The sequence below is a fragment of the Neofelis nebulosa genome, chromosome 9 (genome assembly GCF_028018385.1).
Source record: "Neofelis nebulosa isolate mNeoNeb1 chromosome 9, mNeoNeb1.pri, whole genome shotgun sequence".
Classification (NCBI taxonomy): domain Eukaryota; kingdom Metazoa; phylum Chordata; class Mammalia; order Carnivora; family Felidae; genus Neofelis; species Neofelis nebulosa.
Genome location: NC_080790.1, coordinates 26,886,075 through 26,911,345, shown reverse-complemented (window position 1 = coordinate 26,911,345; position 25,271 = coordinate 26,886,075). Strand labels below are relative to the sequence as shown.

The 25,271-nt window shown below is 40.6% G+C and overlaps 2 protein-coding genes across 3 annotated transcripts in view; one reads left to right on the top strand and one right to left on the bottom strand.

The window, feature by feature from the left end:
• Positions 1–25,271, bottom strand: part of TTC27 (tetratricopeptide repeat domain 27) — a 190,798-nt gene that overhangs the window by 35,471 nt on the left and 130,056 nt on the right. For both annotated transcript variants that reach the window (XM_058682998.1, XM_058682997.1), the window contains exons 14-15: positions 6,655–6,753; positions 912–964 (exon numbers count right to left, since the gene is read on the bottom strand). In XM_058682998.1, coding sequence (XP_058538981.1) covers positions 912–964; positions 6,655–6,753 — 152 coding nt within the window. The remainder of the gene's footprint in view (positions 1–911; positions 965–6,654; positions 6,754–25,271) is intronic.
• On the top strand, positions 3,801–5,121 carry LOC131484605 (heterogeneous nuclear ribonucleoprotein A1-like). Its single transcript, XM_058682999.1, has one exon. It carries the CDS (start codon positions 3,843–3,845, stop codon positions 4,803–4,805), a length of 963 nt encoding a protein of 320 aa, XP_058538982.1. The 5' UTR covers positions 3,801–3,842; the 3' UTR covers positions 4,806–5,121.

Here is a 25,271-nt window from a genome sequence, read left to right as displayed (position 1 = left end):
GAGAGCATGAGTGGGGGAGGGGCAAAGAGAGAGGGAGACACAGAATCTGAAGCAGGCTCCAGGCTTCAAACTGACAGCACAGAGCCCAACGTGGGGCTTGAACTCACAAACAACAAGATCGTGATCTGAGCCGAAGTCAGACGTTTAACCAACTGAGCCACCCAGGTGCCCTATTATAGCTCTCTTTGTATTTCCCATTTGATATTTACAATATACTACTTCTTTAAAAAATTTTTTAATGTTTATTTATTTTTGAGAGAGACAAAGAGCATGAGCAAGGAAGGGGGAGGGGCAGAGAAAGAGGGAGACATAGATTCCAAAGCAGGCTCCAGGCTCTGAGCTGTCAGCACACAGCCCGACGCAGGGCTCAAACTCACATACGTGAGATCATGACCTGAGCAGAAGTCAGACACTTAACCAACTAAGCCACCCAGGTGCCCCTACCACATACTAGTTCTAATGCTAATCAATTTTTAAAATAATACAGTGATATTTTATTTTTTCAATCTATAATTCCTGAAGACATTGGTTCATACTTATATTTCTCAGTAATATCTAGTACACATCAAGCAATTGATACGAATCTATCAATGAAGTTTACTAACTAAAGGCATGCTTACTTTTATCATGCAATGAAATTTAGGATGTAAAACTTCAGTATCAAATAAAGATTCCAAATAATATTTCTTTTTTTATTACATGGTAAGTGTTGTCACAAAATAAGCTACGTTTAGAATTCAAATGGCTATATTAAGTCATTCTAATTCAAAGACATGGATGGGCAAGACGAAAAGAAGGAAGGCACAACGTTCAGTGTTCAGTGGAAGAAAATCTCATTTGTTAAAAAAAAATTTTTTTTAAAGTCACTCATTTTGGAAACTGAGTTCTTCATATTTGTCTCATGTACTTACTTTTGTTTCAATCGGATATAGGAAGTTGACAAATTGTTCCAAGCTTCAGCATTCTGAAATGATTGGGAATCCAGTTATACACCACTCTCATTTCGGTAAAATAACTGCTACCACCCAAAGTAGAACATATTTTCCGAGTCCAAGATGTGCTCTTTACAATCAGACTTGTCAATAAGGAGTGTTCGAGTTGTAGGAGAAAATTCAATGAATTAAACTTCACTTGTATAATTTCAAACAAAAATGGTCAGCAAATCGACACAACTCTTACAGCACTAATTTGGAACTTAGCTAAGATTTTATTTACAAATTTAGATTTCCAAAATAACTGGACAATTTGCAACATAATTTACATAATATTTAGATTTATTACAAATCCAAGGCTATGCAGAATATTGTTTTTCATGCCTTTTAAAATATTTATTGATTTTTTAGAGAGAGAGCATGAGTGGGGGAGGTAGAGACAGAAGGGGGGATAGAGGATCCGAAGTGGGCTCCGTGCTGGTAGCTTACAGCCCTGATGCGGGGCTTGAACTCATGAACCATGAGATCACGACCTAAGCCAAAGTTGGATGCTCAACTGACTGAGCCACCCCGGCGCCCCTGCTTTTCGTATATTGAAAGGCTTTGCTATTTTACCATCATCCTTCTTCAGATAGGAGAATAAAGGAGTATGTGTTCTCCAGTGTTATTCCTACATATTTCATCAATCAAACATATTTCTTTCCCTATTCCTCTGTGCAATGACAAAAATAAATTAAAGCCATTGCACGAATGTTGATTCTAACAAGAACGATATGAATTATGCTTGTTCCTCTTTGTTGAGCTTTTTACAAAATATACAGTGTATAGTTTTCAGGTTCCAAATGTATGATTTAAAAATCAAGTGGCAATGGACCTCTGCTTGCAGACATAGCACAGTTAGTACCAGGCTAGCCTTGTTACAATAAAAAGCTACAAACTGGGGGCGCCTGGGTGGCGCAGTCGGTTAAGCGTCCGACTTCAGCCAGTTCACGATCTTGCGGTCTGTGAGTTCGAGCCCCGAGTCAGGCTCCGGGCTGATGGCTCGGAGCCTGGAGCCTGTTTCCGATTCTGTGTCTCCCTCTCTCTCTGACCCTCCCCCGTTCATGCTCTGTCTCTCTCTGTCCCATAAATAAATAAATAAATAAATAAATAAATAAATAAATAAATCAAGCAAGCAAGCAAGCAAGCAAGCAAGCAAGCTACAAACTGGACAAAATTTAGGAAACAACTGTTTCTGAGAAGTTGGACAACAAGCAGCAAGGAACTGTGACCCTTAAGAGAAGGTAAACTGAGATGTCTCAACAATCAACCTACACCTCCATCTAGAGGCACTTTCAGGACTGCAACACAGGGAGGAAAAAATCAAACGAAGCAAGTCTTACTGAGATTAAGAAAAAGAGATAAAAGGCTCCTGGGTGGCTCAGATGGTTAAGCAACCAACTCAGCTGGTTAAGCATCTTGATTTCAGCTCAGGTCACGATCTCAAGGTTGTGAGATGGAGCCCCATGTTGGGCTCCACACTAAGCAAGGAACCTGCTTGAGTCTCTCTCTCTGTCTTTCTCTCTGTCTCTCTCTCTCTGCTTCCCTGATCATGCACACATGTATGTTCGCTCTCTCTCTCTCAAGAAAAAAAAGATTAGAGTTCAGGGCTCAAATGTTGGCTAGAATTTGCAGGGCAAAAAAAAACAAAAAAAAACAAAAAAAAAAAAACAACAGGGAAATAAGATCCGTGCAGAGAATAAGCTTCAGAAATCTCAATAAGTATCTCTGCGGGTCCTTGGCTGAATGTTAAGCTATACGTGCTCAGGGCAAAACTTCTTGAGGCCAAGCAGAGAACAACTGCCAGAGAGCTGTGAGCTGAACAGACATTCTGGAGGCCACACAATGCTAGGAGCTGTTCAAGTTCCAACCAACCAGAGTGGAGAACTGTTATTGATCACACATGGGATTAAGGTCAGCCACCAAAAGCTTACACTTCAGAGAAGCGTGATTACAACCCCAGAATAAGGACAATACAACACCCACCCTAACAAAGCTTAAAATGAAGATGATCCACAAGTAAATTAGACAAATGCCAAAATAAAGTTCTACTTTCCTTGAGGGAAAACAACAAAACCCAGGAACTCAACAACACAGCATCCATGGTGTGTAGGATACAATTAAAACTCTTGACAGATGTGCAAACGAGCAAGAAAATTCATCCACAGCTGAAGGAAAAATTAGTAGAAACAGAGAAATGAAAGAGATGTAGGAATAACCAAAGACTTCAAAATAGTTGTTCTTAATACGAAGATTTGAAGAAGACATGAACACAGTAAGGGAAAAACTTGGGAGTCTCAGAAACATGAAAACTGTAAAAAGGACTAAAGAAAACACTTATCTGAAATGATGCACAGCCTTCTTAAATTGAGAAATAACTGCTATATAACACTGTCTCATTTTTAGGTGTGTAATTGATGATTTCATACATTTATATACTGTAAAACGATCACTGTAATAAGTTTAGTCAGCATCCACCAACCACATAAGGTGTGGTGAGTTTAATAAACAGATTTAACAGCAGATTGGACATAAATGTCAGAGCTAAAAGAATAAAACTCTTAGAAGAAAAGATAGGGGTAAATCGTCATGACCTTAAATCTGGCAATGGATTCTTACATATGACCCCAAACACATGAGCAATAAGAGAAAAAAACAGATAAGTTGGGGCTCATCTAAACTAAAAACTGTTGTATCTCAAAAGGCACCATCAAGAAAGTGAAAAACAGGTACAGAATGGGAGAAAATATTTGCAAATCATATATCTGATATGGGTCTTGTATCTAGGATGTATAAAGAACACCTACAACTCGCCTTTCTGCCCGTGGACGCCGAGTAAGCATCGTGAAAGTCTCCCCTCCCACCGCCGTCATGTCTAAGTCAGAGTCTCCCAAAGAGCCTGAACAGCTGCGGAAGCTTTTCATTGGAGGTTTGAGCTTTGAAACAACCGATGAGAGTCTGAGGAGCCATTTTGAGCAATGGGGAACGCTTACGGACTGTGTGGTAATGAGAGATCCAAACACCAAGCGCTCCAGAGGCTTTGGGTTTGTCACCTATGCCACTGTGGAAGAGGTGGATGCAGCCATGAATGCAAGGCCACACAAGGTGGATGGAAGAGTTGTGGAACCAAAGAGGGCTGTCTCGAGAGAAGATTCTCAAAGACCTGGTGCCCACTTAACTGTGAAAAAGATTTTTGTCGGTGGCATTAAAGAAGACACTGAAGAACATCATCTAAGAGATTATTTTGAACAGTATGGGAAAATTGAAGTGATTGAAATCATGACTGACCGAGGCAGTGGCAAAAAGAGAGGCTTTGCTTTTGTGACCTTTGATGACCATGACTCTGTAGACAAGATTGTCATTCAAAAATACCATACTGTGAACGGCCACAACTGTGAAGTAAGGAAAGCTTTATCTAAGCAAGAGATGGCTAGTGCTTCTTCCAGCCAAAGAGGTCGAAGTGGTTCTGGGAACTTCGGTGGTGGTCGTGGAGGTGATTTTGGTGGGAATGACAACTTTGGCTGTGGAGGAAACTTCAGTGGGCGAGGTGGCTTTGGCGGCAGTCGAGGTGGTGGTGGATATGGTGGCAGTGGGGATGGCTATAACGGATTTGGTAACGATGGAAGCAACTTTGGAGGTGGTGGAAGCTATAATGATTTTGGCAATTACAACAATCAATCTTCAAATTTTGGACCCATGAAAGGAGGAAATTTTGGAGGTAGAAGCTCTGGCCCCTATGGTGGTGGAGGCCAATACTTTGCCAAACCACGAAACCAAGGTGGCTATGGCGGTTCCAGCAGCAGCAGTAGCTATGGCAGTGGCAGAAGGTTTTAATTACTGCCAGGAAACAAAGCTTAGCAGGAGAGGAGAGCCAGAGAAGTGACAGGGAAGCTACAGGTTACAACAGATTTGTGAACTCAGCCAAGCACAGTGGTGGCAGGGCCTAGCTGCTACAAAGAAGACATGTTTTAGACAATACTCATGTGTATGGGCAAAAAACTCGAGGACTGTATTTGTGACTAATTGTATAACAGGTTATTTTAGTTTCTGTTCTGTGGAAAGTGTAAAGCATTCCAACAAAGGGTTTTAATGTAGATTTTTTTTTTTGCACCCATGCTGTTGATTGCTAAATGTAATAGTCTGATCATGACGCTGAATAAATGTGTCTTTTTTTTAAAAAAAAAAAAAAGAACACCTACAACTCAACAATAAAAAAACAACTAACCCAATTTAAAACTGGGCAAAGGATGTCAACAAACAAATATTTTTCCAAAGATGAATGGACACAAATGGCCAATAAGCATATGGAAAGATGCTCAACATCACTAGCCATCAGGGAAATGGAAAATGAAGCCACAACAAGATCCCACCTCCAAGGATGACTAGAATCAACAAGACAGATAATAACAAGAGCTACCAAAGTGTGGAGAAACGGGAACCCCCATACATTGCTGGTGGGGATGTAAAATGGTGATTTAGAAAACAGTCTGACGGTTTCTCAAAATTTTGAACACAAAGCTAACATACCCAGTAACTCTACTAGTAGGCACATACCTAAGAGAAATAGAATCATATATCTGTGATTCTATTTATTTACACAAAAATCTATTTATTTACACAAAATAAATCTATAAATCTATTTATTTTCACAAAAACTGTAAATGACTATTAAAATAGCCAAAAAATGGAAACAATTCAAACGTCCAACAATGTAAGAGTAAGTAACATGATACGCCCATATAACGGACTATTAGTTGGCCGTAAAACGGAAAGAAGTACTGATGTGTGCAACAACGTGGGTGAACTGGGAAAACACTGATCAAAGTGAAAGAGGCCACAAGAGACCGCATAGCATAGGATTCCATGTATAGGAAGTGTCCGGAACAGGCAAAGCCACATTAGTGGTTGCCTGGGGCATGGCGTGGAGGGTAATGAGTGGAAGGTGTTTGGAAGAAATGAGGAATGACTACTAATGAGTACAGGGGGGTTCTTTTTATGATAATAAAAATGTTCTAAAATTGATCGTGGTGACAGTCACACAATGCTGAATATACCAAGAAATCACTGAATTTTACCTTTGAATGGAGGAACTACATGATATGTGAATTATTTATCATCTCAGTGAAACTATTAACTATTAAAGGACTGTAAACTAAAAGAACTTTCTAATAATGCAATGAACATAGGCAGCACATGTTACTGAATGATAGAATAGATGTGACGTTTTGCTATATACTTAAGTATAATTTTAACTAAAAAACTGTTGTATCAAACTTATTTTCCATGAATAAGTTAGTTATTATAAGAAAAAACTTATTTCTAGATTTATAAATAATTTACCTTAGTGTGTGACTTTCTGTCAAAGGTATATTTTCTTCCAATTGGTTTTCTTTTTATTTTAACATAAAATAATAGAAAATTTGAATTTTTTTCCATCTTTTATCTTTTTTTTCTATTGTGATAAGAACCCTTAACATGAGATCTACCCTCTCTCCAAAATTGTAAGTACACAACACAGTACGGTTAACCACAGGCACAATGTTGAATAGCAGATCTCTAGAATCTATTCATTCTGTATAACTGAAACTGTGTACCCACAGGAATTACTGAACTACAGTACAATTCAAGTAACTCAGAGAATATCCCAGAGCTGTGAGAAGAGAAGGAGACCCAACAAACTCACATCGGGTTCTAGAGTCACACAGCGCTGAAATGCCTTCGCCGAACCTGCATAGTCTTCCAAGGCCAAACAGGCACAGCCAAGAGAAAACCACACCCCGAGCTGCAAAGACAAAAAAGCCAAAGTCATGCAAGCACATACAGACATCTATAGGATATTTACCTTACATTTTACATTAGTTTCAATGTATGAAATTTAGTAACAGAGGTGAATTTCTTCATAGAGTTTTCAAAGCTAACACAACACCAAAAGCATGTGCAATATCACTGCATGTCTTTTGCTGAGAAACACCATTCTTTGTGTTAACCAAACGCCATAAATGCAATCAAGAGCTCTGTCTATAAACCCTGATAGTACCAATTTGGGATTAATCTAACATTTTTAGTGAGTATCAACTATGTCAAAAGTTTACAAAGTATTGGGGCCCCTGGGTGGTTCAGTTGGTTAAGCGTCCGACTTTGGCTCAGGTCATAAGTTGGGGCTCATAGCCTGTTGAGTTAGAGCCCTGCGTCAGGCTCTGTGCTGACAGCTCAGAGCCTGGAGCCTGCTTCAGATTCTGTGTCTCCTTCTCTCTCTGCTCCTCCTCCGCTAGCATTCTCTCTCTCAAAAATAAAATAGAAAGATAAAAAAAAATTTTAAGTATACAAAATATCATAAAATTCACAACTGATAAATGTATAACAAACTTGAGAGGGGGAAAAAAAAACCCAAAAAACTCTTGCTTTCATCTTCAAGTTAGACCACAAACAATTCTGCAGTTTAAACAAAAGTAACTGCTCTACCATGTATCTGCTTGGGCATGCCTGAAAATAATGTAGAAAAAGCAGGCTGAGAATCTGGATTACCAAACAGTCATTCAAAATGGAAAGCCTGACTTAAGTCAGTAAGATGTATGAGCACAGAGATTTTGAAAGAAAAAAATAAATAAAATTAAAAAAAAAAAAAGGTGAATTAGGAAGTAGCTATTGAAATTACAAAAGAATTCTTCGTATCACAGGGCTTCCTTAAAATTCAATAGCCTCTATCCAAAGGAAGATAAAACTGATAAAAATTTCAATGAAATTGGTCAGAAATGCAGCTGTTTCAAGGCAAGTTTGCTTTTCTTCTGGATACGGTCAGTAAGGGCAGCAGCAGAATGTAGCCTATTCGGTTCACGGACTCCCAGGACAAAGGCAGGGAGCAGGCAGACAGGTCTGGTGGCACCCTTTAGGGTGGGAAAGGAAATCAGGTGCTCTGTTATCTGCCCGTAGCCTTCCACAGAGACAGCGCTGGAGGCGCCCCCACATCCCTCCTCCCCCCAGCCATTTTCACAAAACTTGTTCCATATGGCTAGTTGGGGCCTGAACGGTTTTTAAGCAGATAAAGATTTTTAGCCGATAATTAGAGATAAGGCTTAAAAAGCAAACATCCTTGGGCAATTTAACACTTTGCCTTGAATTCACAAGAGGCTATAAATAACTGCTATCGGGAGCCTTTATGGAGAACAGATTTTGTTAGAGGAATAGGTAAGGACTGAAAAGAGGGTGGGTGTGTGTTTGGTGGGAGGGGGGAGAAGGTAGAGATACCAGGTTGAAGCAAAGTTAGTTCACTTTACTGAATCAAGGGGCTAACAGCACTTGAAAAGAGACCTCATTACACTTTCCTTTCATCAGTTATTTACAGAATCTAGAGACCAAACCATACTCACTAAATATAATACATTCTGAGCTCGCCTAAAGTCTGATGCTAACTTACAAACAATATATAAAACAAGCTCTCTAACTTCTAACCAATGTGTAAGTTACAAAATCTGTCTTATATTTCATCAGGTATAAGGTACACCTGTTTTTCACCATTTAACAGTTCTGAAATAGATCCAACAGCTTTGTCAGAGTTTATTGGAGGCATTTTATTTTCTATACAAGGTGGCACTTAAAATAGATGTGCCTCTTACAACTGATGGTATCTTATATCCAATGAATTATGGTTACAAGTTTACTTGGAAGAAGGGATACCTCATTCTGGGACTAAAGGAAGAACAATGAAAATTACCCTCAAAGTTCTCCAAACCCATGTTCCGTGCTTGCTTTCTGCAAATAAACTTCCCACAAAATTATTTCACAAGTGTCATTATTAAAAAAAAAAAAAAAAAAAGTAAGTGTAAATTCAAGATGTAAATAAAGAACTTTATTTTTCAATCCACCTGGCAAGACAAAGGTTACAAATCTAAAATTAGCAATTACTCACAGCTCTAAAACAAGCTGGTAATGAGATTATTATTTACCTTTAAGGTTTTGAAAGAAGTCAATGTTTTGTAACTAGTGTCTTAAAACCAAAATAAATTTAATGAAAATCAGGCTGATGACTTCATTTAATATATAGTATTATGGTTCTCTCTCTTTTTTTTACTCTTGGTCATTTGTGTTGTTTTAATAATTTGCATGTGAAGGAAAATTCTAGGACCATTAACTGCCAGTAGATTTCCATCTGTTGATAAGATATAATTACATGGGAGATGGTTTTTGCACACACCCTATTCTTTGAAATCATGAAATGGCTTTTTAAAAAACAAACTCAAGGATCTTCTAATTGCTTGTAGCTGACACACTAAATCATAAATAATACATTCAGATGTTTCTCCATTGAGGTCCTCAGGATTTGGAGGACGAAGGAGAATATTTGGTGCCTCTTTTACTTTTTTCGTTTTTAACGATTACTTAAACGATTAATGCCAATAGTGCATCAAGATGCCAGTCAGGCTCTTAAGAACAGAACATCATGGGACACCTAGGTTAAGCATCCGACTCTTTTTTTTTTTTTTTTTAATTTTTTTTTTTTTTTTTAACGTTTATTTATTTTTGAGACAGAGAGACAGAGCATGAATGGGGGAGGGTCAGAGAGAGGGAGACACAGAATCCGAAACAGGCTCCAGGCTCTGAGCTGTGAGCACAGAGCCCGACGCGGGGCTCAAACTCACGGACCGCGAGATCATGACCTGAGCCGAAGTCGGCCACTTAACCGACTGAGCCACCCAGGTGCCCCAAGCATCCGACTCTTGACTGTGGCTCAGGACATGATCTCATGGTTCATGAAATCAAGCCTCAACCATGGGCTCTGCGTTGAGCATGGAGCCTTCTTGAGATTCTCTCTCTCCTTCTCTCTCTCTGTCCCTCCCCTGCTCAGACACACACACTCTCTCTCAAAATAAATAAACATTAAAAAAAAAAAAAGAAACGTATTTAAAAGAAAAAAGAACATCGTAAGAGAAAAAAATCAAAAGCCTCCGAAAAACCTTAGTAGATGATTCCCCAAATTAAAATTGTATAAGCTTGAGTACGAAAGACCTCTCTACCTTTCAGTCCAGTACAATCAGGTGGGGATATGATGTTAGCCTCACCACTTTTTCTAGAAGCTACACTTAAAAAGTAAAAAGGGGGATATGTAGCTGGCTCAGTCAGTGGAGCATGCGACTCTTGATATCAGGGCTGTGAGTTCAAGCCCCACGTTGAATGTAGAGATCTTAAAAAAAAAAAATCTAGGTCCTCTGACCGAGACCCTTGCTTGGGCTCCTACCTTTCACATGCTATATATAGCCTCTCTTGTTCCTCTCTATACAATGGCAATCAGAATAATTAGCACTTAGTGAGCAGCTACTATGTGTGCCAAGCACTGACATCAGGAGCTTTCCATACATTACCTCAGTTCTTCTTCACGGGACCCTCTCCAGGTAGTAAATATTACCCTACTACTTCCTCCTCATTAGAGAGATGACGATGGGCCACAGAGTCAGTCCCTGACAGAGCAGAGATCTGACCCAGTCGGCGGGACTGCAGAGCCCACGTCTTCTCCACGTGGCCACCCTGTCTCCCACTGTACCATCTGTCCACACACAGCCATGATTGATGGCAATCCCATCCTCGTCACCAATGACGCAAGACAGGAAAAAAAGAACGGTTAACATGGGCTGGGAAAACCCAGGAGATCAAATGTTTAAGAACTAGAGCATATCCACCCCCGCAAAAGCTCTCCCAATTAGGCAAGTGGACAGAGGTGAGGCACAAGAATGGATGACCATGTTTAGTTGGAGGGGAGGGCTGAAAGGCAAACCCTTGTCAGAGGGACTGGGCAAGAATGGAGAAACAACCATCGGGTAGAGAGGCTCCAGTTGAGATTTCTGTAGTGTTTATTCCAGCACAAAATGTGAGGCCGGCTTCTCATAGGAAGGACAAAGATCTTTAGAAGTGGACAGTCTAGCTTTTTTCTCTGAGGGAGCCAATACAGAAACACTAACGCAGGCCAATTATTTATTTTGAATATGATGATACATGCACTTAAAGAATGGTTTAAAATTATTTTTAAAATAATTAAGAAAGAACAAGACTGGTTGAGAACGTGGTCTCTGAGTTTCCCTCACAAAGGCCCTTAGAGAAACAGTGGGACAGAGGGGAAGACGGATGACTGGGATTCAAGAAGCTCTGAGTAACTTAACCTCTGGGTCTCCGTCACCCAAATGTTAAATGGGGATCTGAGGAAGCAAACACCCAAGATTCTGAAAACCCAGAGGTGACAGGCTTCAAAGGCACCTTAGTGCCATCTAGTGGCAAAGTAAGTACCCTGGCGACACAAACCATAGAATCCGCAGGTTTGAAGAGTCAGGAGGGAATCAATTCATTTAGAAGCCTTAGAAATCAATTCAAAAGAGGCAGAGGGGAAAATAAGGCCTAGAGAGGAAGTAATCTGCCTAGAGCCACACAATGCACACAATGGCTCCTGGTTCCTGGTGTGCAACAGGTGTGGTGAACACAGAGACCACAATACATTAGCCTCAAAAATTAAAATAGAAATCAAAGTTAAAAAAAAAAAAAAAAGGAATTAAACAGTTTGCTACTCCGAGGGCTAACAAAGACTAAGCACCACTAGGCAAAGGGTGTGGATTATTTTTACAATAAAAAAGTTAATTTGGGGCACCTGGGTGGCTCAGTCAGTTAAGCGTTCGACTTCAGCTCAGGGCATGATCTCACAGTTCGTGGGTTTGAGCCCCATATCAGGCTCTGTGCTGACAACTCGAAGCCTGACGCCTGCTTCAGATTCTGTCTCCTCTCTCTCTGTCCCTCTCCCGCTCACATTGTCTCTCTCTGTCTTTCAAAAATGAATAGACGTTAAAAAATTTTTTTTAAGTTAATTTTTACAGGAGTCTTAAAGTACATCCATGCTAGGTACCATTTGCTTATGTATTACAATTTTCTTTCTTAAATGAAGAGTCTACTGCTCAAATCTACTTCCTCCTCAAAGCTTCTGCAGAAGAAATAATCAGCAGCTTCACATTTTTGCTAAATTTCCTTACAGGATTGACTGTTTGAATTTTTTTTTTTATGTCATGTAAAACGTTCAACATGTTATAACGAATCCTAAAGCCAAGCCATGCTCTCTATCCCTCCTTTCCACGTCCCTGACTCATTCCCATGACCCCCAAATTCAGATAAGTTGTTGAACGTGGTTTCCTTAAACAGGATATGACCCAAGACAAATCCAAGAGCGATACCAATGTTCTTTGGTAACAGCTTTTTTCTAAAGTAATGCTTGGTGCTCATATTCTTTAAAAATGTGCACCACCAACTCTTTCATAACCAAATTTCTCATATCCTCCCTAAGGAAACACAAGTCCCAGGCTGCCAGCTTCTCTCTCTCTCTAAAGGAAAAATTTCCTCTATTTCAGTGTCTTGCTTAAACTACAGGATCAGGGCGCCTAGGTGCTCAGTCAGATAAGCATCCAACTTTGACTCGGGTCATGATCTCAGGGTTCCTGGGATAGAGCCCCCCATTGGGCTCTGTGCTGACAGCTCAGAGCCCAGGGCCTGCTTCAGATTCTGTGTCTCCCTTTCTCTCTGCCCCTCCCCTACTCACACTCTGTCTCTCTCTCAAAACTAAACACTTAAAAAAAAATTAAACTACAGGATGAACTAAACTTTATACATATTTTTTTCTTTAACTAGACAGGCTATTAATTGTTTAATGTCCCCCTTTTATTCCTTTCCCCGATTTGGTTATGACTGGCTCTTACATTTGCCCACTCTTTCCAGAGAATGTATAATGTGAGGACAAACAGGTGTTCAGGTATTATCTGCATGTGAGACTCCCATGTTAGATGTAGCCCCCTAATTTTAGGCTACAGATAATGGGGCAGTGATGACTTCCTTCCACCATTACTACCGCACTGCAACAGGCAGGAGAGAAATGTGACATCTGTGACTGAGAATACGCTACGGGAAACATGCTAGACACTTGACATACGTTGGCTCTGATTTCCCCAGCAGCACACTGAGACGGGGATTCTATCTCCACCTCACAAATGAGGAAACAGAGGCTCAGAAAGATGAGGGGATTTACCTTCCTTGTGTTCCTGGGGTCGCCAGGGTTTGGAGCCGGGTTTACAGCAGCAAAGCTTCCGCCCTCCCTGCTGCCCTTCAGCCACAGCTATGGCCCAGATGTTACTAAGGGGCTCGTGTTTCTTGGCAGTTATGCAAGTTAGACTTTAAGAGTTTCATTTTTCATTGCTTACCAATATGAGAAAGGAAGAACAAAAAGGAAAGAATCTCTTTTTTCTCTCCATATTATTCACATATGTTCATTCTGTCTTCTCCATCGGAATGTAAGCTCCAATTCCTCGCGTCTTTCCACCACGGTGAATACCAGTTCACAACAGAAACTAGAGAACTCCGTTTCAAATAAAAACGCTTTCTTCTTTCAAAAACCACAATGAAATAGAAAATTAACTGCTACACATCAAGGGAGAGCACAAGCTCCCGAGATAACTCACAATTCTATCAGAGTCTTGTGCCCTGGAAGTGTGGTCTTACGTACAGAATGGGCTGGGAAGGGCCTCCCTGGTTCCTCTCAAACTCCCTGGTCTTCGCAGACACACGTACTGTCATCTGCTAGATCATTACGGAATGTGCAACTTACAACTTCTCTTCGTTCCTGATGAAAACCCCAGCGGGTCTTCGTTAAAGGAAGAATGAAATTCAAACTTGACAGTTCTGCATTCAAAGCTTTCCCACAGCTTCTAACTCGACCTCAACCAAATCCACCATTACTTCCTAACCTTAAGACGACATCCTCTAGAGGCAAGAGGGAAGAGGTTGAGAGTAAGCGCTCTGGAACCAGAAAGCCCAGGTTCAAATCCCCACTCCACCCATTACAGGCTGTGGGAACTGGTGCAAATCGCTTAACCCTGTGTTTCCTTATCTGTGAAATGAGGGTAAAAGCAGTAAGCACCTCAAGGATTAAAGGATGTGGTGGGGATTAAAAATACACGTAAAACGTTGACACTATAACCTGGCACCTAGTAAATACTTGATGTTAGCTGCTGCTATTGTTATTATTAAATAAAAAAATAAACAGTGCAAACCAAGAGGTCCTGAGAAACCCTTCCTGGCTACATGGTTGGTTTTTGTATCTGCTAGTCTCTCTACTGAAACCCGTTTTCTCAACATCTGCCTCCCGTCCAAACCCCAACCATTTCTCCTAGTTCAGAGCATCTGCACCAGGCCTCTTCTGACCATTCACATCGTCATTCATAATGCCACCCCTAGGCATCCGAAGCATGCTGTCTATTTACTCTACCCCTTGGTCACAGAGTTATTTCTGCCTCCTCTCCTCATTTAGCCCATATAAACCACAGGAGGGTGAGAGGCCATGTCTTAACACAATTCTTTCATATCCCCCTCAGTACCTCAAAATGGTTTACACTTACATTCTAGTTCAGACTATAGAAGATGCGTAAGAAAACAGAAAATGCTATTATAATAGGGATGCTCTCATCTTCTTTCCAGTCTCATTAGAAATATTATGCCTTTTCCAGAGCTAATACCTTCATCTCTTCCCCTCAGTTCACTCTTCCCTAGAGTGATCTTCTCTAGTTATCTTCCCCTCTCTCTGTAACATTCAATCTTTCCTCCCTCTGCTGTATTCACCCTCTCCTCTATCCACTGCCCTCAACCATGTAAAGGTCTCCGTATCTTGAAACATTTTACGTGCCTCTTCTGCCCCTTGTGCAATACTCTACATTCTGACTCTCATCTCTTTGACACGCTCCTAATATGAACGGTCGACTGATGCTACATCCATTTCCTCATGCGCTGCCCAGTCTAAACCTCCCGAAGCCGGTTCTGAAGGTCGTCAGTGACCTCCAAATCCAGTGGCCTCTTCTTGGCCTTCTCTGGACCTCATCACTACACATCACATCACTCACTGACACTTGTTCCTTTAGTTTCCAAAAATCCTTTCCATGAATCCCTACTCCTCTGACCAATACTCTGGTTTCTTTTGTTTGAATCTTTTTTCACTGGTGCTACTTCTACTTTCCTCCAACTGTTGCTCAAAGGTTAGGATTTTGCTCAGCGTTCTCTTCCAAGATTTTCTGTCAAGAACTCATTCACTCACATGGCTTTACTTACTTCCACAAAAAAGCCCCAATCTGAAAGCTCAACTGTGGTCTTACTACCGGGCTTCGGACTCTAGGTCCAATGGACGATCGGCCACCTCTGCTTGGATACAGCAACATGTCCTCGTGTTCAGTATCCAAAATCACATTATCTTCTCCCGTAAAAGATCTTTTCCCTTCCTCCCGAATTCTCTACATTCTATCATTTTTAGGAAAAAAATTTCCTTTTTAATCAGACAATTGAGGAAACTGGCATCCTCTCGGATTCTAAGCTCTCCCTCCATCCTGCCAGTCCAAATGACAAGGTCTCAGAAGATTTTCCTTTGTAATGAGGCTTCACCCCATTCGATCTTTCCTCTTGCTGCCCATTCATCCATGACATTCATTCCTTATTTAAACCTCCTACAATACTACCTTTGTCATATCACTCTTTTGTTCAAAACCACATCAGACTTCCACATCCACGGGGTTGGAAGATCCTGAAGGAGGGCATTTAAGGCCCTTCAAAAACTACTTCTGTCCATATCATTCCCCACCGGAAACTCTCCGCTCTTTGCTGATAGCCTGACACAGCCTAATTCATTCCCACATCCGTGTGTGTACGTGGTAGGCTCTCGATAATGCTTAGTTAGGCAACCATGTAACATACTTGATCAAAATGCAACATTTTTGAAAGTGAAATGGAGCATTAAAAAATAATTAAAGTTACATACATTAAAAAAGACCTTATTTATTGGCCAACAAATTGTTGAACAACAAATTGGTTTTACTGTACCAGGGAACCTATAAGATTGTTCTGTTCAAAACTGAAAAATAAAAATATATTAAAGTAAAAATGTTTAAATGCTAAACATTTAAAATAACAAAAGGAACATAATCAAGCTATACATTTATGACATCTGAACATTTCTGTAATATACTATAGATTTAAAATTACTTAAATTTTATCAGCATTTATAAACTTTAACCATTTCCTTAATCATATCTAATCTAATACCGTATTGCTGTTTTACTAATTAATTTCTTTTTTCATCATGATCTTAGTACTTACAATTTTTTCATAAAATTACCTGTCTACTCCAGTGTTGTTCTTTATGGTTAATTGTCAAATTTATTGCTAATACATTTAAAACTGTTAAAACCTCTGATGGACTCTTGTCAGTAGGCCATATGATTTTAGTTGAGAAAATATTCTTTCTAAATGTAGTGAGGAAAAATTAAAAATAGAACTCCCATATGACCCAGCAAATTCCACTCTGGGGTATATATTTGAAGGAAATGAAATCACTGTCTTGAAGAGGTATCTGCACCCTCATATTCACTGCAGAATTATTCACAAAGGCCAAAACATGTGAACAATCTAATTGTCTGTGGATAGAGGAATGGGTAAGAAAATGTGTACACACACACACAAAAAGAGAAATATTATTCAGCCATAAAAAAAAGAAGGAAATCCTGCCTTTTGTGACAACATGGATGGACTCTGAGGACATTATGCTGAGTGAGTAAGTCAGACAGAGAGAGACAAATACAAATACTGCATGTTCCTGCTTCTATGTGGACTCTAAAAAAGATGAACTCTAGAAACAGAATGGTGGTTGCCAGGGGCCGAGCAAGTAAGAGAAATGGGACGATTTTGGTCAAAGGGCTCAAACTTCCAGTTGTAAAGATGAATAAGTTCTGGGGTTCTAACATACAGCATGGGGATTATAGTTAACAAGACTGTATCATATACTTGAAAGTTGCCAAGAGAGTAGATTTTAAATGTTATCAACACACATACACACACACACACACACACACACACACACACACACACGTAATTATGTAAGGTGACAGAGATGTTAACACAATGCTACTATGGTAATCATTTTGCAATACAAGTATCAATCACAATGTATACCTCCAACTTACACCATGTGATATGTCAATTATACCTCAATAAAGCTGGGAAAAAAATTTAATATTTATTTTGAGAGAGAGAATGCACATGTACGAGTACAAGTTGGGGAAGGGCAGAGAAAGAGGTAAAGAGAGAATCCCAAGCAGGCTCCATGCTCAGCATCGAGTCCGACCCGAGACTTGATTTCAGACAGCAAAATTATGACCTGAGCTGATACCAAGTGTTGGATGCTTAACCAACTGAACCACCTAGGCACCTTAACCTGAAAAAAATTTTAATGCGCTGAGATAACTGGTAAACTCAGAGCAACTGCTATTAAACAGAGGATATTCTGAATACTAGTCTTGTTAATATTGAAACTTATAAATGTTTTTCTTAAGTATTGTCTTTTTGCCTCCATTTAGAGTGTCTTTCTTCAACAAATATATATACTGTATGTATAATTTATGTTTTTTTAATTTATTTTTTTTTAATGTTTTTTATTTATTTTTGAGACAGAGAGAGACACAGCATGAACGGGGGAGGGGCAGAGAGAGAGGGAGACACAGAATTGGAAGCAAGCTCCAGGCTCTGAGCCGTCAGCCCAGAGCCCGACGCGGGGCTCGAACTCACGGACCGCGAGATCGTGACCTGAGCCGAAGCCAGACGCCCAACCGACTGAGCCACCCAGGCGCCCCTGTATAATTTATTTTTAGGTAGGCTTCATGCTCAGCACAGAGTCAAACATGGGCTTGAACTCAAGACCCTGAGATCAAGACCTGAGCTGAGATCAAGAGTTGGATGCTTAACTGACTGAGACACCCAGGCACCTTCAACAAATATTTTTAATAAGACAAGATTCATAAAATAAATTGTTTCTATTTATTATTCTTCATAAGTTTCACCAAATTTAGACACTTATAAATTATAGGCTTCAATTCTAGTATAGAATATAAATTAATTCATTTAAAATCAGACGATCAATAAAAGTTTCCTACAAATTATTATTGAGGTTTTAAGTACAATGGTATTATGGTTACTTTTTAAAGTCATTTCTTCAGAGATATATACTCAAATATTTTTAACAGAGGGGTGTCTGGGTGGCTCAGTCAGTTAAGTGGCCAACTTCAGCTCAGGTCATGATTTCACAGTTCATGAGTTCAACCCCTACACTGGGCTCTGTGCTGACAGCTCAGAGCCTGGAGCCTGCTTCAGATTCTGTCTCCCTTTCTCTCTGCCCCTCTCCTGCTTAACAGTCTTTCTGTCTCTCAAAAAGTGAATAAACATTAAAAAAATTTTTTTTGAATAAAAATAAAAGTGAAATGATTTGGGGGCAACCTGGGTAGGTTAAGTGTCTGACTCTTGGTTTTGGTTAGAGTCATGATCTCATGGTTCATGGGATCGAGCTCTGTATTGGGCTCTACAATAACAGTGGAGCATGCCTGGGATTCTCTCTCTCCCCTCTCTCTGCCCCTCCTCAACTTGCAGTCTTTCTCTCTCAAAATAAATAAACATTTTTTAAAAATAAAAAATGAGGGGCGCCTGGGTGGCTCAGTCAGTTGGGCGTCCGACTTCGGCTCAGGTCACGATCTCACGGTATGTGAGTTCGAGCCCCGCGTCGGGCTCTGTGCTGATGGCTCAGAGCCTGGAGCCTGTTTCAGATTCTGTGTCTCCCTCTCTCTCTGACCCTCCCCCATTCATGCTCTGCCTCTCTCTGTCTCAAAAATAAATAAACGTTTAAAAAAAAAATTAAACAAAAAATAAAAAATGAAATGACTTGATACATTAGTTTTTTAAATTTATTTCTAAAGTTTGAGAGACAGAGAGTATGCACATGTGCTCACATGCCCATGAGCAGGAAAGGGGCAGAGAGAGGGAGTGAGAGAATTCCAAGCAGGCTCTGTGTTATCTGCATGGAGCCCGATGTGGGGCTCGATCCCACAAACTGTGAGATCATGACCTGAGCCAAAATCAAGAGCCCAGCACTTAGCCAACTCAGCCACACAGGTACCTGTGGATTTGTTTTACAATAATATGGGGTTGAGTTAAGGAAATACTGATGAAATAAGATCAGCCATAAGTTAGTAATTGTTGAAGCTGGTTGACAGGCATATGGGAAAGGGCTCATTATAGTGGTCTCTCTGCTATTATATATTTTATATAATTGAAATTTGCATAATAAAATGTTACAAACAAACAACTCCTCCTAGGTGGATGTTATAGATTGAATTACACCTCCCCAAAATTCGTATGTTAAAATCCAACCCCCCAAGCGTGACGATACTTGGAGAGGGGGCTTTTAAGGAGATAATTAAGATTAGGGGTGCCTGGATGGCTCAGTCCATTAAGCATCCAAATCTTGATTTTGGCATGATCTCAAGGTCATGAGATCAAGCCCTGCATTGGAAGATTCTCTCTCTCTCTCACCCACCATGCTCCACCCTTCCCACATCCCTCGAGCTCTCCCACACCAAAAAAAAGGGAGACAATTAATATTAAATGACGTCATAAAGTTGGGGCCCTAATATGACAGGACTGGTATCCTTATAAGAAGAGAACTACAGGCACACAGAGGAAGAGCCTTGCCATCTAAAAGCCGGGAAGAGAGACCTCAAATATGAATTTGAGAAACCAACCCTGAAGGTGCCCTGATCTTGGTCTGTTAGCTTCCAGGACTGTGAGAAAATAAACTTGCTACTTAAACATTCAGTCTGTCATATTTTGTTATGGCAGCCCTAGCAGACAGTGAAGATATTCAAAAGTGTGATTTTACATTTCAAAATTAAATCCTGTGTATCATTTGAACACTCACTATTCCCTTTGTGGAAAATTTCAATGTCCCCCTGTTTGAAAATATTGCCTACAATAATTACAATTTGCTAAAAAACTTTCAAAAGCTGAATTTTTTTTGGAACTCCATTAATTGAAGACATAAAAGATTTCCAATTGATTTTTAACAGAATGCAGCCAAAATGCAAAAGACTCTCTTCTTAAACAGTCCATGTGACTGTAGGACACTTAAATTGACTTATAAAATAATTCTTAAAAAATTCAAACATTTTTAAAATCCACCTGACGATGGGCAGAAAAAGAAAAGTAAATACTGCCACACGATACAAAATTTAATTCAACATCAGAAAAGTCACAAGAATCTTATAATTCAATTACGCAATGGTGTATATAAAAATAGTTGTAGGGGTGCCCAGGTGGCTTAGTTGGTTGAGCATCCAACTCTTGATTTTAGCTCAGGTCATGACCCCAGGGTCATGGGATCAAGCCCCACATTGGGCTCTGTGCTGAGCACGGAGCTTGCTTGGTATTCTCTCTCTCTCTCCCCTGCTCTTCTCCCAGCTCGCACCTGCTCGCTCTGGCTCGCTCTCTCTCTCTCTCTCTCAAAAAAAAAAAAAAATTATAAATGACAACAGCCAGTTTTTATTTCCATTAGTAGAAGCCTCTTTGGACCACATTATGTCTACCATCACAATCAAATCCAAGTACGTTTACACTTCACAGGGTCCACCAAAATTGATATCCATATTACCACCACTACAAGTAAGACTTTTATCTGTTATGTTTAACTTTTTAACTGAATGTACAATAGCATTCAGAATAATGTGAGATGTTTCACCTCTGAGAGAATGAATCTCCAAGAATTTTATTCTGAATCCACTAACTAGGTGAAAAAAATCAAACCATTATGAGAACAGAATTAATGACTTTTCTATTTGAAACATCTGATGTCACTGATACCAAACTGGTGAATTCAATTGGTGATGAGCTATTTCACCTAAGAGAGCAAGCACATTAGCACCTGTGATCTCACTTTTCATACACCTACAAGAAAATGTGGGATGGACCAATCTTATAAACCATTTCTGCTCATTTTCATTTGCTCCAAATAAAAAGTCAAGCCTCACAAAATGCCATGACAATGCACCTTCTATAGCTTCATATTAAATCATCATCTTTGGACGTGACTTTAAAAAAAAAAGAAAAGAAAACCAACTACTACTAACTTTTGATGTAAATGCTAATGTTTCTTCAACAAATTTAGGTCTTCCCGTTAGTGTTATCACCACAGCCCCTGAAGTGGAGGGTAAATGTTGTACAACCTATACATTCATTAGCTCTCTTGACAAACGAGAATTGAGTTCCGTATGGTCCTCTAACACACTTTTTTGATTTGTTTGCTTTTTGGAAATGAATGCTGCCAAAGGGTTTACTATAAACTATATACAAGTTACCAAGCAATGTAATATAAAAATAGTGGTACATTTAGGCCATACAATAAGTGATCAAACCACTGTAGCAAAAGAATTCAGACTATTCCCCATGTGCTTTATTTATGGCAGGCCTGCTCGGCTCTGCTCCCCATACATCTAGTCTATGATTCCCCACATTTCCCGTTAATCCTGCCAACTGGTAGCCAGGCAACGTCATGCATCGCACAGGCTGCAGTTTGGCACAAATGTCTGATACATACAAGGGGGCTTACAAAGACACTGGTGCGAGTATTTCTCCTACCAGCACCCCGGACCTGAAGGAGGTGGCTGTTCCCAGACTCTGTGAGCAAGCACAGGAGGCTTTATCAGCAAGCATCCTGTGTACTGTCCTTGAAAGGGTCAGGTTAGTAACTTGTGTGTGGAAAGGGTTGGAAAAAAAAGAGACAGGCTGTTACTGGTCATTGTTCAGATTTTAGCACTGGAAAGTGGGAGCTCTGTCCTCTGCACATGCATCGAGTACGATACTAGATGAGACTGCGGCAGAAGAGGGAAGAACAAAGAGGATGTCTATGAAAACCCACTCTGCTTTTTATGCAACAATTAATAACACCCCATTTAAAAATGAAAAACCTTGAGACAAACACTAAACACGATGGGTTACCAGGATAACAGGCATAACCTGGCCACTTATGTTTAGTGAACACTCAAATCCATGGCTTTCCTCGTGCTCTTCTAACCTGGGACGCCAGTTCCCTTCTGAACACTTACTCACCTTCCAGCCCTCGGTGCACACCTGCGTTCACTCCTGCACCATGTCCAGCATAGCCTTTCCTGATGTGGTCAGTCCACAGTGACTGCCCACCTCCTCCCAACATGGCCCTTCTGGCCATACATGTCTTCGGGTATTTACCCTGCAGTTATATCACGTAACCTTACAAAGGTGGGTGACCAGTTCAATGAAGAGGAGAGTTTGGGGAAAATAAATGGGGGGCGGGGGGGGGGGGAGGGGGGCGTGCCCTGGGAAGGGACTGACAAAAGAAAAGGAATCTAGTATGTGTGCTGAGAGAGAGCAGAAAAAATAATAGGAAGTGACATTTTCCTTTTTCAATGCTACACATACTGGTTTGATATCTGAGCAATTTCCTTGTTTTTACTTTTTACATAAGAGTAGGGGACAATGGGAATAACAAGTAGACATAAGGATTTCTATTTTAATTCGGGTCCTGAGACTGTGAGATCCTGTTTGGGAGGTTTGGTTACTATTCTCTCCCACCTTCTTCACCTTCCAACAGCCCACAAAGTCAAGTCTAAGGTTGAATTTTAGTGTCAGAAGTTGCGTGGGGAAATGAAATGGGTAGGTCGAAGGGAACAATAGCTGGCAATCTCAGAAGCACAAATGTAAACAGTGCACATGTCTTCTGGTTCTCTAACAAATATTCCATAGACAGTGCATTTGGTTTTGCAGACACTCCCTGATATAAAACAAACACTTCTATTTTTATACCAATTTGGTTTCAGAAAGTCATTACAGTGCACAAAAGCCATCCAAATATCACTCTCATTCTGCTTAAATTTTGTTATTAAACCTGTTTGGAAATGTCTGAAAGAAGAGAATACATTTTTTGAAATCCCTATTTTTTAAATTAAATTCCGTTCTATTTTCCTTCTATTCCAAGACTTAAAGGAGACGACAGCATGTAGGAGCTCTCCCTTCTAACGGTTCAAACTTGGATCCCAAGTTCCAATGTCTATGGAGTCCAAGTTTGTATCTTGTAGTAGTTCTGTACAACTTAGCATCAAATGCCTGCATATTTTGGCATGGCTCACAGCCTGCCTGAATTGGATCCATATGACAAACTGCAAAATATCCTCACATAACATCTGTTTGTATTGTGATGCTGCTTTGAGCAATTGTCATTTCTTTGTCTTGCTAAGTAATTAATTCAAAATTATATAATGAGACCATCAAGTCCTGTCAAGTCCTCCCTTGCAAATTCCCTCACATCCATCCCCTTTCCTATCGCCCCTGCCAGACTGATAACTGTCAGGCTAGACATGTGCTGGTCTCCCAAACCTGTCTACATCTAGTATCTTCCAAGGCCACAGCGCTTCCCAAACAATAAGACTAAATTACCTCCACGCATACCACATTCCTTCATTCAAAACAAAGCCAAACACAAACCGGTCCTTCAGCGGCTCCCTATCTGCCAAATAAAAAGCCAAAGAGCTTAACCTCACATTTAAGACCTTTCATAAGCGGGCTCCGCTCCAACTTTCCCACTGGAACCGCCCTATTTCCTTTTACTCTACAAAACCAGCCTATTCCCTGACTCCTCTGTTCCCCCTATTAGCCTACTCTCTAACTCCTCTGTTCCTCCAACACAAACATGCACGCACCCCTTCTCTTTCGGTTTCCAGGGCTTTGCTCATACTGTTCACCTGCCTGGAATGCCCTCTCCACCGCCCTCCTCTTGGCCTATCCAAGTACTATCTGTCCTTCAAAGCCAAATTCAACATCCTATCTTCACTATCTACCATCCTGTCTCTACTATCTCTTTGACCTCTAGGTAACCAGTGCTTTACAAATAACTCACTTGGTATTTCTTTGATGCCTCACACTATTGGCTGGTCCTGCCTATGTTAGCTTCACTAGACTGTAGCAGGGGGTACAAACAAGCCTATCTGGCGAGCTGCTGCTACTGCTTTCTCCTCTGACTCAGTGCTATGTACACAGCAGACAATTAGCATATAGTTTGATTGACTAATTGGTTAAAGATATTATGTATTTGCTCACTCAACAAATATTTATTGAATCCCAATATGTGCTAGGCACTGTTACAGGCACCAGGAAAATATAAACGAACCATAAAGACAAAAACTTCTGCCTTCATAGGACTTACATTCTAGGGAAGGGGACACAGCATTTTTTTTTTTAAAGTAAGCTGTAAAAATATTACAAGGTGCTAAATGCTCTGGAGAAAAAGCAGAGAAGAAAGTAAAGAGTATAAGGTGGGGTGGAAGGTGGCCTATGCTTTTACACAGAATGATTGTGGAAGGCTTCTCTGAACAGGTGACATTTGAGCAAAGATTTGAATGAGGTAACGGAGTGAGGTATGCAGATATCTGGAAGAACATCCAGGCAGAGGGAGATCAAAGTGCTAAAACCCTGAGGCAGGAATGTGCCTGGACTATTCAGGGAAGAAGAAAGAGGTGAGTTGAGGGGGAAGTTGAGGTGGAGTGAGTTGAGGGGGAAGAATGGGAGGCACTCTGCTGGGAGAGAGCCTCTCAGGGATTCTGCCTGCTACCTCTAGGGGAGGGAACAGAGGAATGACATATTGGACTCACATTTGAAAGGACCCATTTGGGGGTGCCTGGGTGGCTCAGTCCATTAAGCGTCCGACCTCGGCTCAGATCATGAACTCACGGTTCGTGGGTTCAAGACCCACACTGGGCTCTGTGCTGAGAGCTACAGCCTGGAGCCTGCTTCGGATACTGTCTCCCCTTCTCTCTGTTCCTCCCCCACTCACACTCTGTCTCTCTTTCTCCCAAAAATAAATAAAGATTTAGAAAAAAAAAAAAAAAAGGGACCCATTTGGATGGTCTTTGAGAATAGGGATCGATAGAGGCAGGAAGACCAGTCAGAGTAATTTAGGAAGGGGATGACCTTGGGGACAAAAGTCTTCAGGAGGGGAGTATCTCAGATATTGTAAATGTTAAGCTGGAGTAATGAATGGAGAGACTGAGGAAGCAGTTAGACACAGGGGTCTAAAGTTTAGGGGAGAAACCCTGAAACCCACTTTTGGGAGTTGTCGGTGTATAGACGGTATCAAACCTATGGGAGCAGATGAAATCCAGGGAGCTGGTGTAGACAGAGATGAGGCCCAAGGACTAAGCCTAGGAAGCCGCCAAGACTGAGAAGGAGGAGCCAGTGGGGCAAGAGGAAAACATGAATGCCAATCTGTTGGGAAGAGACTGTGCGCTTGAGAAAATAACCCACATCCATCAGGTGCATGCCACTGATACAACTTAGACTACGGAGGCTAAGGGAGGGAGTTTATTTTCCTCACTCCTTCCAGCAGCTGAGGTTAGGCAA